Source organism: Mercenaria mercenaria, chromosome 8 (genome assembly GCF_021730395.1).
Source record: "Mercenaria mercenaria strain notata chromosome 8, MADL_Memer_1, whole genome shotgun sequence".
NCBI classification, from domain to species: Eukaryota; Metazoa; Mollusca; class Bivalvia; order Venerida; family Veneridae; genus Mercenaria; species Mercenaria mercenaria.
Window position 1 is genome coordinate 34,489,401 of NC_069368.1, and position 16,796 is coordinate 34,506,196.

Below are 16,796 nucleotides of genomic sequence, written 5' to 3' on the forward strand. Positions count from 1 at the left end.
GAGAGGTGTCACCGGATGAGGAAAACAACAACGGTCTCACGGGCATAGCTTCTAAATGTAATATGCAATGCAGGAACCAAACGGAACTTGATATAAATGACGACATTAAACCAATTATATCGACAATGGCTTTTTATGACATGTAGGCATGAAAGTGGCCTTATTTATTATATAAATGCATGCAGATTCGTTGTCTCAATTGCAATGTACTTAAAGATTAACAAAATGCAAACAAGCATTCGAAGGAAATCTCGAGTCCACTTTTGCCGTCTGGTCTGAGGCTTGCTAATTTCATGCCATGATCCTTGTCAAAGGACAACATGTTGAAAGCGGAATTCTGTGTATAACATCTGCAATATGATATATAAGTAATAAATATTGAATCGTAAACGGCCAATATTCCTTAATATAAATACTTCCAGCGTATTAAATTATTTTATATCATGTAACTTAATGGTATGGAATAAATTATGCAGATTTTATTACCTACTTAAAAACTACTTCAAATTTCAAATCTGCGAATTATAACGTCAGACGTATAACTTATTTCTAACAAAAAAAGATAACATTTGATGTAGTTAGCCACAAGAAAGATACAAACACAGAGTTTTAACTTTTATTTTAGGAAATATATGTACATTTATATAAAGTAATTTAATAACAAGAAAAAAACAACGAAATAAACAGAGACAACCATATGTTCACTCACAACCATGAAAATGGTTTATCACAATTGCTTAGCAAAGTCTTAGTAAGTTACCTTCTATACAAACAAGACAGCCGAAGCATCGACGAAAGCAACAAGCAATATAAATAACATGTAACAATAGTATACACATAACGCATTTATGCATCTGTTTACTTTTATACCTCTAAAGAGCAACATAATTGTAACAAAAACATTCATCTTCTTTTGGATTCAGACTTTGCCTGTTGTTATTATGTTTATTATATAATAATGTGATTTGAAATTGCTTACCATTCGAAGTGAGACTGAACAGTCTATGATTATTCATGAAAACTTAATTGTTCTCCCCCAATAGATTCTTTATTTTTAGTAATAAACTTGTCATGCTGACACTATATAAAAATATAAATCATTATTTTTACTTTGGTTTTTGTGAAATATGTACAGTTTACATTTTACAAAGAGACAGGTGAATGAAACAAAATATGATGCCTTTGACAAAAAAAAATGCAGACTGCTGCATAATGTTTCACATATAACATTGGTATCCACACGAAAACGCTTTGTTCGCATTGTTAACAAATTCAACATTACATATTTTTAATATAAATGATTAACGGCTAAAATGAGCAAAATATAACGTTTACATGCTACCGAACTTTTAAGTTTCAGTACCACAAACTTCGCGAATGAGTATCACAAGACTTACTGAAATACTTAGTTCACCAACACCGCCGCGCTGCACTTTCTTATTCACATCCTTGATAGTGTTATCTATTTTCAGCATCACAAGCTTTATTTCTGAATTCTTTTCAAATTTTTTCAGTGTCGTTGCGCTCCTTTGGTTTGTCATTAGATTAAAAGCAGCTTGTCAGATATGGAAACGAAAGTTCCTGCAAGTAGATACAATTTGACGTATTCTAAAACTTCATTTCGGAAGAGAAATACTCGGAACCATTTTTTTATGAATCCTTTCAATGTTTGGGAGTATGCTGAATCATTAGTAGACAGCCAGCAAAACACACATTTTATTATCAAACATCGATACTTTTATCAAGATAATGCGAGGGAGCTAAAACATTTATGACATATTTTATATTATTTTCTATGATACTTTTTTCAAACTGAAAAATATCCACATATATATCTTTACATGTGTTAGTTTTGTCATATAATATTCCAAAATTAAGAAAATTTGGAAAAAATATTCTTGTGCCGCCATCTTTTGACAACAACATCTTCTCAGCTGCTTCTTTATTCTGGCATCAATAAACCCCAATATGTCTAATTAAAATGTACATTAATTGGCAAATTCGTAAACATCTGAAAATTTATCACAGAACGGTGTGAATTACAAATAGTAATAAAAATATCATTGAAAACAAAAATACAAAGAAGAATCTGAGTAGATCAGTAGTTTCAAAGTATAAAAAAAACTATATGATTCATTATTCTGGAATAACAAACACAAACTTACCTAGAATTTAAAGGCAAATGTATAAGAATTATGATGATATATGATATAAATGAAGATATCGTTTTAGAAGCCTGATTTACAGAGTTTGTTCCACTTGATCGTGAGCCTGAAAGAAATATGCTTAATATACAGATCATTTCATCAAATAGCTAAGTTAAAGTTATGATTCAATTTTCAGTTTTTGTTATCAAAGGTTGTTGCAGGTAGAGAACTAGATATAATAATTCTAAAAGAGTTCGATATACCTGAAATGAATTCACTTTGACTTACAGTTATAACTTAAAAGCATCCAATTACATTCTGTGACAACAGTCTTAACCCCAGCCTTCAAGAATTAAAATAGTCCAAGAACAAACGTCACACAAACGGGAAGTTCTTACACCACTCTCTCTACTTAAAACAATAACATTCTATATAAATTGTCCTTGTAGTATTTACTAACCACGTGATCCATGACCGGAAGTATGTTTCGTGCCATCTTCAGCTTGGTAATCTTGCTGCGGTATATCACTGAGTTGTCCGTTGCTGTCGCCTTGTAAAACCAAAAGAAAAATAAACATACAAAAGAAAACCACAAAATATTTCAAAGCAAATAAACTTAATCTGCGCCAAATAATTACGAAGCTGTCATTCTTTAGAGACTATTCTGTCTTTGTACTTTTGTGCACAATGGAACGATTATTTAGTTCCGTCAATGCTGTATTAGTGACTCACCTTTGCGTAGTAAAATCATTTTCGTAATGTACATGTAATTTCGTAAGTTACTCGCAATAAATCCTTTCATACTTAAAAGAGCCATAGCTTAAATTGAACAGTTTCTATTTATTTAAAATTTCTGTTATTCCGTTATTTCTAACTTCGGTTGTGCCGACGGGCTATTTAGGTAATTACATTACGATGGACCTGATGCTTTAATCAAAATAGAACTGGAAATGTGTTAGAATGTTCTGTCTACAGCTTAGTTTTACCCTGTAAAGAAATAACATTCCAAACAAACTTTCGAGCAAACTACAGGGAACGAATGAATACTAAAAGACCTAAACATACCTTTAGGATCGATGTTAACAACTCGCCATTCTTTCCTCTCTTTAGTCCACACTAAAATATAAAGAAAATATAAAAGAAAACAAGTTGCCAAATATATAGTATATACATTAACAAACTGATGACTTCAAATATACTTAAGATGTAGCATGCTTCATGTGAATAACACATATAAAAGACATCCAAGAACGAAGAAGTTGATGTTTTTGACTAGATATTCTTGTCACTGGACCTTACAGTTCCGAACTTCCCTTGAGTCGAATTCTTTTAACTGAGAAATCCTGCGTATAACTGGTGGATATACGCGGGTATTCATCTGTAAAAACTCTGTATTTAAATTATGTAATAAGTCTTCACCATTATATTTATTAAATTTTAATATCAGAAGCAATTTCTTTAAGGAAAAACAAACATGCTAAGGAGAGCATACAGCATTTCTAAAGGTAACTATATATCCCATTTACAAAGAGATATAGATGTCAACAATGTCTTTCAAAGTCATCATTATTATATTAAAAAGAACTTATGTTTGAACGTTTATAAATATTCTGAAAAATATTTATTTGTTTTGTTATTGTTGGGTTAAACGTCACACCAACACAGTTATATAACATATTGCGACTTTCTAGATTTTCATGGCAATGAATGGAAAGCCTAAGGTTCCTGAGTGGGAATTTAGGTGGAACCAAGACATCCAGTAACCCAGCTACCTGGTTTGCTTTCATGAAATAATTCTACACTCAAAGCAAGGCTTTGAAACCATAGCTGTTAAGAGGAAGTGTTTCGAAATGTCAACGAGTGATGGATACAGGTATATATTGATATGAATAGTGCATCTTCATACTGAATTTGTTTTACGAGTGAAGGACACGCCACAGAATTATTGTATTTTTTTGTAATTCCAAGACAGTAATTATACATGATTTGCAAGAAAAAATTGAGACATACAAGTATTTAGGTATAAACGGATAGTGACATATATTAGGCCAAGATAATGTGTTTAATGTATAAACATTTTATTAAATGAATGTAGCAATATGCACTGTAATCAATGCATTAAGTTAAAATTTGAGCATACTTTGTTTCTACAGTAACCACGGGGGAGGAACTGTTACACGAGACTCGGTTGTGGAGGATATCATGTTACAGATTTAGGCTGCTTCTGTTGCAGTATTCCTGGATAACGTTACAGCATTCGGAGGATAATAATAGCTGTCGGTATTTTGTTTGCCAAAGATGTGGTAAAGATTTATCTCTTTTTTCCAAAAATAAGAATTGTTTTTCTAGATCAGTGATATGCACGTCTGTTGAGACATGGCTTAACCTGCGAAACACAGTATATTGATGTCAATCAAGCGTTTTATGAAAAAAATCGAATTTTGATAGAAAAATATCTAAAACAAATTGATTAAAAGATATTCCAACCGTATTTCATGCAAATTTGCATTGATTAAAACCCTCTTCAGGCATGGACTTATAAAACGAGGTAGAAAAATTACTGTTGATCTAATATTTCGTGGTTTTATAGAATGTTGCAGTTTAGCCGGATATGTTACAGTTGTGGGGTACTGCTTTTGAATGTGTTACAGATTTAGGATGATACTTTTTCCTTCTTCAGGATTCTGTAGTTAGATGTAAATACTGCTAAACAACATTTATTTTGTCATTTGAGGCAGTCAGACATGTACTAGAGTGGCGTTGCTGTAACGATGTTTAAAACACAGGAAAGTCCACCTAACGGGAGAAGATGTCGGTTGTGATATGTCAAGAATCACATATGATGAACAGTTGATGATACAAGTTATGCAGAGCAAATCTCCCATCCCTTTTTCATGCAAATTGACCGATCGTTTGAACAATCTCTAAATACATCGGTTGTTAAATGTTTTTCCATAACCTCTAAATAAATCACCAAAGATATCGCGGAGCGTAATAGAAAAATGTTTTTAGTGTGTATTTATTTATATTCACATAGATTAGTTACTTTCGTTCAAATCTAAAAAGAGAGTGAGTTACTATGTTTATAAGGTAACTCCTAATTTTTGAACAAACCCAATTTAATGTGCTCGTGCTCGCGTTACGCAATGCCTATAGTCCTGAGACATGCCTTCTAATGGCGCACAGTCCTGAAAAGCCCTTGCCACCGTCATACACACAAAGACAAAGACGCATATACTTTTAGATGAAAATCCTGAAACATTATCCATTTTAACTATGAACTGCGTATAAAATCCTCTGTTAAATGATTTAGGCTCCTAACTGTGACCAAACAGATTCAATGCTTCAGATTAGCCTATTTGGTTGTGCATGCTTGCCAAATCTTCATTGCGCAGATGCATATCTGCTTGTAGGCAGCTACGCGCCTGCAGGTAGACTATGATTCGATGGTTGTTCCAACAGTAAACACGTATACATGTTTAACAAAAAAGAATCTTTTGTTATTTGAAATGAAGTTTTTATTGCACATGTGCGAGTTGTCGTGAGAAAATCCAATTAATTTCTTAAGTTCTTCATTACCGATTCCGAGAGGATATTTTCTTTTAAGCTTATTAGTAATTGAAATCGTTTTTAAAAGTCACGCATTGCCAAGCTCTTCTGAAGCTAGGACACATCGTTTGCTAGCTTAATACATGTAGCATAAACAGGTACTGTTTATGAAAGGACAGCTTATTAAAGTGCAAACGACGATTCAATGCGAATTGGTGATTATGGTATCATATACATTAGATATAGAACACTAGCTTTCCATTGAAAATGTTTATATATCATTTTATTATATATAGCTGTTGAATCAGATTTAGAATTTCGAAATTAGAAAAAAATGCACTTGGTATAATATTTTTGTTACATCTTACAAAAAATCCCGCATAATTCATGGTATCTAAATTTTATTTGCTATCCTGGTATTGTATATTGTCAAAATGTATTCCAAAAAGTATCATCCTAAATCTGTAACACATCCAGAAGAAGCACCCCACAACTGTAACATTCTATATCACCACGAAAAATTAGACCCACATTGATTTTTCTACCTCGTATTATAACTGCATGCCTAAAGGGGGTCTTTATCGATGCAAATGAGCATAAAATATGGTTGAAACATATTTTAATCAACTTCTTTTAGATAATTTTCTGTCAAAATTTCGGATTTTGTCATTAAACGCTTGATAGACATCAATATAATGTGTTTCACATGTTAAACCATGTCTCAGCAGACGTACATACCATTGATCTAGAGAAACAATTTTTACTTTTGCAAAAAAGAGATAAATATTTACTAATTTTTTAGCAAACAAAACACCGACAGTGATTTTTATCCTCCGAATGCTGTAACGTTATCCAGGAATACTGTAACAGTAGCATCCTAAATCTGTAACATGATATCCTCCACAACCGAGTCTCGTGTAACAGTTCCTCCCCCGTGGTAACTGTGTAACACAGTTACTCATATATTATGTTTTAAATGCTATGTTGAAAAGAGATTGACTGAATAAGTCTGATGAAGTTTTAAAACACATGTATTCATTTAGAAAGGACCTAAATTGTCCACCTGGTAACTTGTACTATAGCTGTATATTACCTGTAATATCATGAAGTTTTTGTGGGAGGAAAACTGGATCACTAGGTTATGGTGGGACTTTAAGTGAAACTATGGCTCTATATAGCTCCCCGGAGTGTTATGGCTTAAATAGGTATAACATGAAACGTTTTTGCTACATTTTTTACAAACTGGGCAAAGTTATTTTCCACTGAGTCATATAGGAATAGTCACACCAGTCCCTGGCAGCTATGTTTTATTTTGACATATAAAGTGGAATAAGTTTAGAACGATTCACCAAAGATAAACGTCTGTGAAATTATTTAGAAAATAGACCAGAAGTTTATGTGGAAATTGCGTTTGAAATGTTTTACTTTTCAGAGCTCTTTATATGTTTTAAACGAATTGGAATACAGCGAATATTATTGGTTTGGTCATAAAAGGAACTTTCCTGTATTTGTTGCCAATGGTTTAGCAAGAGATGTTATAAGAAAATGGTGCTTTTATTCTTATCTCTGGTGAACAGATTTTGTTTTTCATGAATCAAAATAATTGGAAAACTACTTGTAAAGGGTCACCCAAAACATATACGTGTAGCATTTTTTTTCAAAGTGGCGTGCAGTCTAGCTCTGACAAGGAAGTTCCCACTTTTTACATACCCACTAGTGGACATATATCTGACGGAATGGTACGAATTAAACGTTCTTGTGAATAGCCCGCCCGCTTAGCTCAGTAGGGAGAGCGTTGGTCTACGGATCGCGGGGTCGAGAGTTCGATCCCCGGGCGGGGCGTATGTTCTCCGTGACGACTTGAAAAAAGACATTGTGTCTAAAATCATTCGTCCTCCACCTCTGATAATTCATATGGGGGAAGTTGGCAGTTACTTGCGGAGAACAGGTTTTTACTGGTACAGAATCCAGGAACACTGGTTAGGTTAACTGCCCGCCGTTACATGTCAGAAATACTGTTGAAAAAAAACATTCAACCCAAAACAAACAAACAAAACGTTCTTGTGAAGGGTAACCCAAGGAATATTTTTATAAAATTAGTCTGAATATTGACGCCAAAAGACGAACAAACGACGGACGTTGATTTGATCATAAAAGCTCATCTTGAGCACTTTATGCTCGTTTGAGCTAATGAAATGCGAGGCTATAGCATTTGTTCCATCACGTACGTCGTTTAAGCTGGATAAACAATTTTTCTTTCGTCTTTATCTATTGAAGAAAATGTCAATTCGACTAACTTGAAGCTATCTTACGTCAAAATGCAACAACGCTAGTGTAATACCATAGTAAGACAATGCTTTATATCACTCCCACGGCGTTCAAAAATGTTAACAATATACTATGTCTTTATTTTGTTAATTTACGATATTGATAACTTGTTCCTTTCAGTTTGTCAAAGCAGTACAATGTTTGACAGTCGAACCGTAAATAACTTGAAACCTTGCAAACGAAGTCCAATTGCATATAATGAATTATAATTATTAGAAGAAAACTGCGTGTCGAATTTCATTTAGACACCAGAATGAAACTAATAACTATTGCAATATATGGCGTTATTGATGTATATGAAGCAGATTAGGTTTCCATCAATAAAACTGCTACTGTTGTCCCGAAACATGCACCTGCTGTTCGCAAATTTAGGAAGAGAAACTTCAAAAGACATATAAAGGAAATTATTAGTGTGGCAATAATTATCATTTCTGTATAATCTGTTTGCCCTTAGAACTATCGAGTCTCTTCAATTTCAGTTATCATTTGTAACCTTCATGGCCGAGTACCGCGAAGGCGTAAATGCCAATAAAATATAATTGTTTACAGTCTTTTACACTAACACACGAATAAAGAAACATCAAATTCCTTCTGTTAGCATAAAATCAGCCGATTACAAATTACAATCATTGGCATTCATTTTGATACAGTAGACCCTTTATATTTTTTCATATTAGTATATGCATTAGGTTTAGGTGTTATGTAATAGAATTCCGCTTAAAGCCGATGTTAGTGGGGCGTGAGAGGTTTCATTACCTCTCATGAACAAACTCAATGAAACCGAGTCTGTATTACTGTTCTTGGTTGCATTCTATGCTTCCAAAGGATCTTTTTACAGATTTCATTATTCATATGAACTTTGTACCATGCGGTTTTAACAAAATATCTCGAAAGACATCTTTACATCGTCCGGGAAATCATAATACTTTTTACGAACTAATAACATTTTCGTTCTACAAATAGCGTAAAGGAAGTTTATAATCATCAAAATTACCAATACTACTATCGGAGTATTCTCCAAGTGATAACTGACCTCTCCCGAGGGACATGTGTGCGCAGAGATCTGACAATTTGGTGGATAGTTTACTGGACAAATTAGATGAACGTAAGAAGGCGTTAGATGCTCATTCATCAAAGTTACGCCTACCGTCAGGCATGACACAGAAGCGTAATTGACAATGAAAAGTACTATTTATCAACTTAAAGGAAACAAACTTGATTTAACTTAAACATCAAAACCTGATTCATATTTTGACTAGAATATTTGCTGTTTGCAATCACTCATAATAGCTTACTGCTGTAATCGAAACAATCGACTTTGCTATCCAATAAGCGCCGCAAAGATAACATTGTATTTATTTTTAAACGGTTGTCATTTGTAATCTTATAGACATGTCGAACAAACAGTATAGGATTTAAAACACATTTAGCGAGATATTCTACCTAAAGCTCTATAGAAATTGTAAAGCTCTTGGTGATTTATAGTAAAAGTTACATGTAGTAATATAAACGACCAATACATTACTAGTGTTACATTAGGAAGTAGTTTGGTATTAGAGTGTTTCCTCATTTTTAATGTCTTAAATAAAAGGATCTACAATAAGCATGAATAATAAACTTTCTTTTATTTCTTAAATCTGAGAGAAATATCATTAAGTAACATGACCTGCTCGTGCCTTTGGAAAGGACTGACCACATAAAAGAAATTCATTCTTACCGTCACAATCACCTTTTTGACCTTTTGCACCTGTATGTCCTGGTGGTCCAACAGGCCCTTGTTCACCTTTCAATCCGAACCCTATGAAGAAATTAACACATTATAATGTAGTCAAAGCTTATTTTATTTTATGTTAGACAAAATCGAGTTTAAGAAATGTCATCGGGATATGTCCTTGATTTTACGTGTATAAGGCAATCAGACTGAAATAAATAGTAAACATGATAATAACAGAAAACCTGTGGTCTGTTTCACAAAACATTTTGCAGCGGTTTTAGGGAGTTGTATTCCTGAAACATAGGTTTTCATGTCGGATATTCATGGCTTTCATAAGTTTTATCCTAAGCTTCCTCTTAAACATGGAGTTTTGTAGCACAATATTTCATAGCATAGCATACAATAAACACGTTTAAAAACTGCCTCTTCGACGTATTTTTACATCAATACAGTACTTAAACTGACACTGAGGGTGTAGCATAAAACGTAATAAATGAACCTATTTAATATGATATATAACAATTAAAGACTGGCAAACATTACTAGAATCAAGCAAAAGTTTATGTCGTGTTTTGTTTTATTCGGTTTAACATGGGACCGACACAATTATAGATCATATGGCGACTCTCAAGCGTTTATGGTAGAGGAAGACCTCAGGTGTCCGTGCGTGCATATTTCCTCTCGGGCTGCCACCTGGGTAGAACCACCGACCTTCCGTAAACCATCTAGATGGCTTCCTAACTGAAGAATGCAATGACCTGAGTGAGGCTTGAACCCATTTCGGTAAGGAACAAGTGATTTGAAGTCAGCGACCTTAACCACACGGCCTTAGAGTAATTAATAAAAAAGAAAAAGGAAACTTTAATAAAATGGCCTTTAGATCAAATTGCATTGTTGGATAACAAAATAACGTACCTCTATCACCTTTCTGTCCTGTGATTCCTGAAATAAATATAGATAACTTGACATATCGGTATTGAATTAGGTATGTCTGTTAAAATCGCTAACAATTACAATTACTTTGTTAAAAAAGCCTAATCGACACAAGTTGAAGTATAACTTTAGCAAGAAGTATTTCACTCTTCTTCGACATATTACTGTAACACTATCATGTCAAATCAACTTCATCTATATTATCTTTTAACAACTCTTTTGATTACCCTTGTCCCCTTTGTATCCAGTGAATCCTACCAGGCCTCTTTGTCCCTTTTCTCCCTTATCACCCTTCTCGCCTGAATATGGAGTAGAAGATAATTTAACATTTAATATGGATAACATCTATAAGAAGAAATATGTTTAAACATCTATACTTAACTGTAAGTCTACTAATGCAGGGAGGTAAAGACAGATGTCAGCTGTATTAAGGACAAACATTGTTTACAATTAAAAATTATACCGTGCGATAGAAATATGCCTTCTTACGCGAATTTCAAAATTCTTGCACTATATGATATTCATCTTTTTAAAATATATAATAAGATAATAAGAACTGTCAAACACAAAACACAAAACACTTAATATAGATTTATTACTTCAGTAAAAAAAAAAAACACTCCCGGCCTTCAAAATCAATGACTAGACTAAATCAGTTTCAATATGATATGAACGTATTATATGTAACTTTTTTCCTGTGAAGTCTCATACAGAGTTAAAAACTGAACGGAATGAATAATAACTCAAACAATGTTTATTATTCACATGCAATATATGAACTTAAAACCTGCCTAAATGTGCTAAACAATACATAGAAAACTACGTTAAATCCACTGAATACTATTAAAGTCATAGTGCTTTCCTATGACATACGCGTTTGTCTATATTCTTTAATTGCATTGTTAAGGTCTAACTTTTTCAAGTAGTGCTTGATGCCTTTCATTGAATTAAACTTACATATACAATTGATGCCGTAACCTGGAGGTCCACGTTCGCCCGTATCACCTAGTTCCCCCTTGAAACCTGGTACACCTGGAATGCCGTCCACACCTTTATCACCTTTATCACCCTTTGGTCCCTCTTTGCCGATTTTCCCACGTCTTCCTTCTTCACCTTTCTGACCTTTAGGGCCCTTAGGACCTACAAATTCAATTCAATGATGGTTCAAGTGCGTGTTTAACATCAAGCATCAGCCTTTATGTAAGGCATAAAATTTTGACGCCTTTGTAAACAGTTAGAATAATGAACCCGAGTTTAAAATTGTCTTGCACACAATGCTGAAATTCCTTATTCATTCACGTATTTTCATTAATATAATTGTAATAATCAGATTCACTGACACCATTAGAATTAAACGATTTGCCAGTTCTATAGTTAAAATATTTTTCTATAGGTTTGACATCAATTTAAATGTGAGAAAATTATGAGTTTTTCACTTGAATTAGAAGCAAATGCAAGTCTATGTTCATCTATGAAAAAGTCAAATACTGACCTGGTGGGCCTTGCGGACCGAGTGGGCCACGAGCACCAGGAGATCCAGGACCGCCAGTGTCTCCTTTAAGACCGGGATAACCTGTGTGCAGAGAAACGAACACAAAAAAATTCGTAACAATATTTCTATCAGAATGTCACTTACAAGTTTTAGTTTCCATAATAGATTTATATAATCATTACAACGTTACCATATGAATTTTGAATGAGCCTTGAGGATGTTTTTTAAATGTCCGTGTTGTCTTCACCAGACATGGCGCCATGCTTCCCACACTAAAACATCATTTATCTTGTAGATATTTAGGCAAGTGATAAGCGGAAGCTGTAGGACCTACTATTTATCAGGGTATGTTACATATTTTTAAATCTGACTATGACAATACATTCAGAAATACGATTAAACGACTGAAAAATTGTAGAAAAGACAAAGGGGCCTACTTGGAAGTAAAGAAACAAAAGCAATTTAAATTTGATTTCTAGCAAGTTTTTCTAGAAACAATTTCTAAAGAAACACCCCTTGTGCTTAATAAAGCAAAACAGCACAAAATCACCATATACAGAAAAGAAAGAAAATGTCGAAGTAGCTCCGTCCATCTAGATTTTGAACCAATAATTATTATCAATAAACCAATTCTAGTTTGGAGGCTCCCCTTTGTCAGAAACATTCATACTCAAGCATGCAGGAATATAACGGAACACAAGATTATTAAAATATTTAAATATTTAAACTTTAGTTTATTAAAAAAATTAATGTGACAAACCATTTTGTACAAAGATATCTAACACGTGTTTTTACACAAAATATTAGTTCATTTCCTGCATATCTGCTTACAGTTAACTACTTCTCACTCACACTTATACGCACCTTTACACAATCGAAGAAACATGCATATTTTCAATCTCCCCATTTCACAACAATAATCAAATCAGATTTGCTATGATAAATGGATTTAACAGAAAATATCACCTCAGTAAACTAAATTAGCTTTAGCTTTTGTATATATATACATTGTTTTTGTGCATGTATCTTGTTCACATAAATCATTTTGTCTTGTTTTCCATAATAAGGCCAACTTACATAACAAAAAATATAAAGAGATGTAGTAAACATAATTAAACTTAGAAGAAAAAACAACAACAACATGTCTGCATACGTTGTGTACACTAGTTTCAAGGGCAAAGTACTTGCATTTAGCCTGTACAACGTTTCCTCGATGACATTTTTTTATATGGGAACACAGTGAAGCAGACCTACTTAAATTTATTGACAGTTTAAACAATGTCCATCCCAATATAAAATTCACCCACAGTTATTCAAGAGATACAGCTACATTTCTTGATGTTAATATTGGTAGAACAGGAGATGGTAATTTTGATTTTTCTGTTCATGAAAAAGCAACCAATACACATCAATACATTGAATTTTCATCCTGTCACCCTCTTTCATGCAAGAAAGGGATCCCGTATAGCCAAGCTAAGCGATACAGGCGTCTCACTTCTAATGATGATTTGTTCACAAATGAATTGGAGAAATTGCGAACGTATTTCCAAAATCGTAATTATCAAAGTCATATCCTTGATGATGCTTTAGCTAAAGCATCAGCATTGTCAACCGAAGAAGCCATGACCAATCACAGGCAGAACACAGATGATATTATCCCCTTTGTTTGCGTATACAACCCATCCCTACCAAACATTGGTCAGATCCTTAATAAATATTGGGGGCTTTTTGAACTATCTGAGAAAAGCAGTGTACGCAACCTGGTTAAATGCAAACCAATTATTGCTTACAAGCGACCTACAAATCTTAGTGATATCTTGGTTCACAGTAGCCTGATGTCTTCGGATGTAAATGGTGGTGTTCTTAAATGTAATAGAACACGGTGTTCTCATTGCGCTAATATCACTGAATCTGTACAGTTTACAAGCTCTCAAACTTTAAAAACTTACGATGTTAAACAAAATCTTAACTGCATGTCTGAAAATGTTATCTATTTAATCACATGCAAAAAGTGTAAGTTACAATATGTGGGACAAACACATCAGAAATGTTCTCAAAGAATGAACAGCCATAAATTTGATATCAGACATTTTCCTGATACTCCTACAAATATATCTGAACATTTCAATTCTGAAAATCACTCTGTTAGTGATTTTTTTTCATGCCAATCGACTTGGTAAAAAATGACTGGTTTAGGCTCTTGAAAGAGACTCGTTGGATTCATACATTGAATACAGCCTGGCCTCATGGCATGAATGCTAAAATATTATTTTAGTCTTTCATTTTTTCACACAGATTCTTCCTAATGAATTTTTGCATATAAGTTAGTTTTCCTTGCCTGTATTAATATTATTTTTACTTTGCAATTTTTGCAGGGAATAAGTATCTATTTTTGATCCTATACTATATGTGAATATTACGCCAAAATGGGTAACGTCTTTTGACGTCGTCATTGACGTCGTACTTTCCTGTGACGTCATACTATTTTGTTATTATACTCTGATGAAGTCCAATGGACGAAACATGTTAGTTTTGAAGTAAAAAGTATATTTCTGGAGTTAGTTCTTCGCTTTATCTATTCCTGTACAACTTCATAATTTGAAATTCATAGAGAGGTCAATACATGATATAGCAGAACAGTAATTTAATTAAATAAAGTGGTAAATCATCTGAAAAAAAAGATAATCTTGCTTAACGGAGTAACTATTGTGCTGCTGTATTTACATGACACAGTCATCCCAACTATGTATTCTCTTGTATGAATACCATTTCAAGCAAACATATTATTTATTATTCCTTCCTTCCACCTTTCTTCCCAATTATTGTCTGTGGGAGACAATTTTATCTACATACAATAAATTCTTGCGCTTTTCAGTTTATTGCCTAAATTGCAAAAGTGCAGATAGCTTTGTTCATTATCCAGAGCAGATTTATGGTAAATGTATCTTTCAATTCCTCTTAATGACATGTACCACTGTATCAAAATATATCAAAATCCATTTAGTAGAAGTAATGTCATTCTCTCCAAGCGAAAATGAGAAAAATTAAGTACAGCTACAAACTAGAGACGGTTCTGTATGAAAATCAGTTACGGGACTTCTTATGTTCGCTTATCATTTACGGTGTTAAGTCATACTAAATTCCCTTCAGTAAAGTCAAAGTTAATCCTTGAATTAAAAAGGTTTTATAAAGGATTACATTATCGTTCTTCAGGACACAGATATGGTTATCTTGCCTTTCAGTTCCTCTTCACAAAGTTACATTTACTTCCTTTTAGTAGATTCAATGTCATTCTCTTTAATATCAATAATATGCCAAAATTAAATACAATTTAAAGGCGACAAACTTGTATCAAAAAGAAGTAAGAGTTATGAGATATCTCAACTTCCTCTTAACAATACACGTGCGTAATATTCTACTCACCCTTATCGCCCTTTTCTCCGCTAAACCCAATCAACCCTCTGTCCCCCTTTTCGCCAGGTTCGCCTTTATCCCCGGGAGTACCTAATGTCAACAGAATAGTTTTACTAATTTAAAAGTGTTTCAGGTATTTACAGAAACTAATCTGATAAAAGAAAATAAGCTAACAACAGTTGGACTAATGTAGATTTATATATTACTAAATCCTAGGCGACAGTCTACAACAACGTTTATGTTAAAAGTTGCTTGCAAATAAACAGATTTATGTTTAAATAGGAAAGCATCACAAAAATACTACTCCTTGTTTTGTCAATATTTCAATTGCAAACCAGAAATACATCAATTATCTGTGGCCCGTTGAAGAAAAAGTCAGAACCTTGGTGTACGGTGTTTCTTCAAAATCATTATAAGTAGATTTATTTCAAAAAGTCGGTTATTCACGGAACTTGAGCAAAACTAGAGCTGTCACAGGTGTGACGAATTATACCCCCACAATACGGCCTTGTCACAGAAGTAAGCCAATGTCAAAGTCGAATTTCAAAATCAATAAGGGTCATCTGCTGTTCATAATCAACCTCCCTTTTAAGTTTCGTGTGTGTTCTCAAGTTATCGCCCGGAAACGATTTAACTGTTCCTGGTCACTGTGACCTTGACCTACTTACCTCGAAATCAATAGGTGTCATCTGCTGGTCATGACCAACCTCCCTATCAACTTTCATGGTCCTAGGCCCAAGCGTTCTCAAGTTATCATTCGGAAACCGTTTAATTGTCCCGGGTCATTGTGTCCTTGACCCTTAACCTACTGACCTCAAAGTCGAACTTGGCCTGTATGTTATGATGTTACACCTGTGTACCAAAAGTTATTACCCTAGGTCTAAGCATAACCTCCCTATCAACTTTCATGGTCATAGGCCCAGGCGTTCTCAAGTTATCGTTCGGAAACCGTTTAACTGTTCCGGGTCATTGTGACCTTGACCTTTGACCTACTGATCTCAAAGTTGAACTTTACCATTATTTTTTTAATGTTACACCTGTATACCAAAACGCATGTTCATTGGCCCAAGTGTTTTCAAGTTATCATCCGGAAACCGTTTAACTGTTCCGGGTCATTGTGACCTTTACTTTTGACCTACTGATATCAAAGTCGAACTTGACCTGTATTTTATAATGTTACACCTGTGTATCAAAATTATTTAAATCTGTCAAGCCTTTC

At 33.7% G+C, this 16,796-nt stretch overlaps 1 protein-coding gene across 2 annotated transcripts in view; it reads right to left on the reverse strand.

The window, feature by feature from the left end:
* Positions 1–604: 604 nt before the first annotated feature.
* Positions 605–16,796, reverse strand: part of LOC123566604 (collagen alpha-1(X) chain-like) — a 163,883-nt gene continuing 147,691 nt past the window's right edge. For both annotated transcript variants that reach the window (XM_045360871.2, XM_053549714.1), the window contains exons 4-13: positions 15,587–15,667; positions 12,164–12,244; positions 11,629–11,811; positions 10,899–10,970; positions 10,654–10,680; positions 9,742–9,822; positions 3,213–3,263; positions 2,608–2,697; positions 2,166–2,271; positions 605–1,581 (exon numbers count right to left, since the gene is read on the reverse strand). In XM_045360871.2, the coding sequence (XP_045216806.2) occupies positions 1,560–1,581; positions 2,166–2,271; positions 2,608–2,697; positions 3,213–3,263; positions 9,742–9,822; positions 10,654–10,680; positions 10,899–10,970; positions 11,629–11,811; positions 12,164–12,244; positions 15,587–15,667 (794 nt within the window). In that variant the 3' untranslated portion in view covers positions 605–1,559. The remainder of the gene's footprint in view (positions 1,582–2,165; positions 2,272–2,607; positions 2,698–3,212; positions 3,264–9,741; positions 9,823–10,653; positions 10,681–10,898; positions 10,971–11,628; positions 11,812–12,163; positions 12,245–15,586; positions 15,668–16,796) is intronic.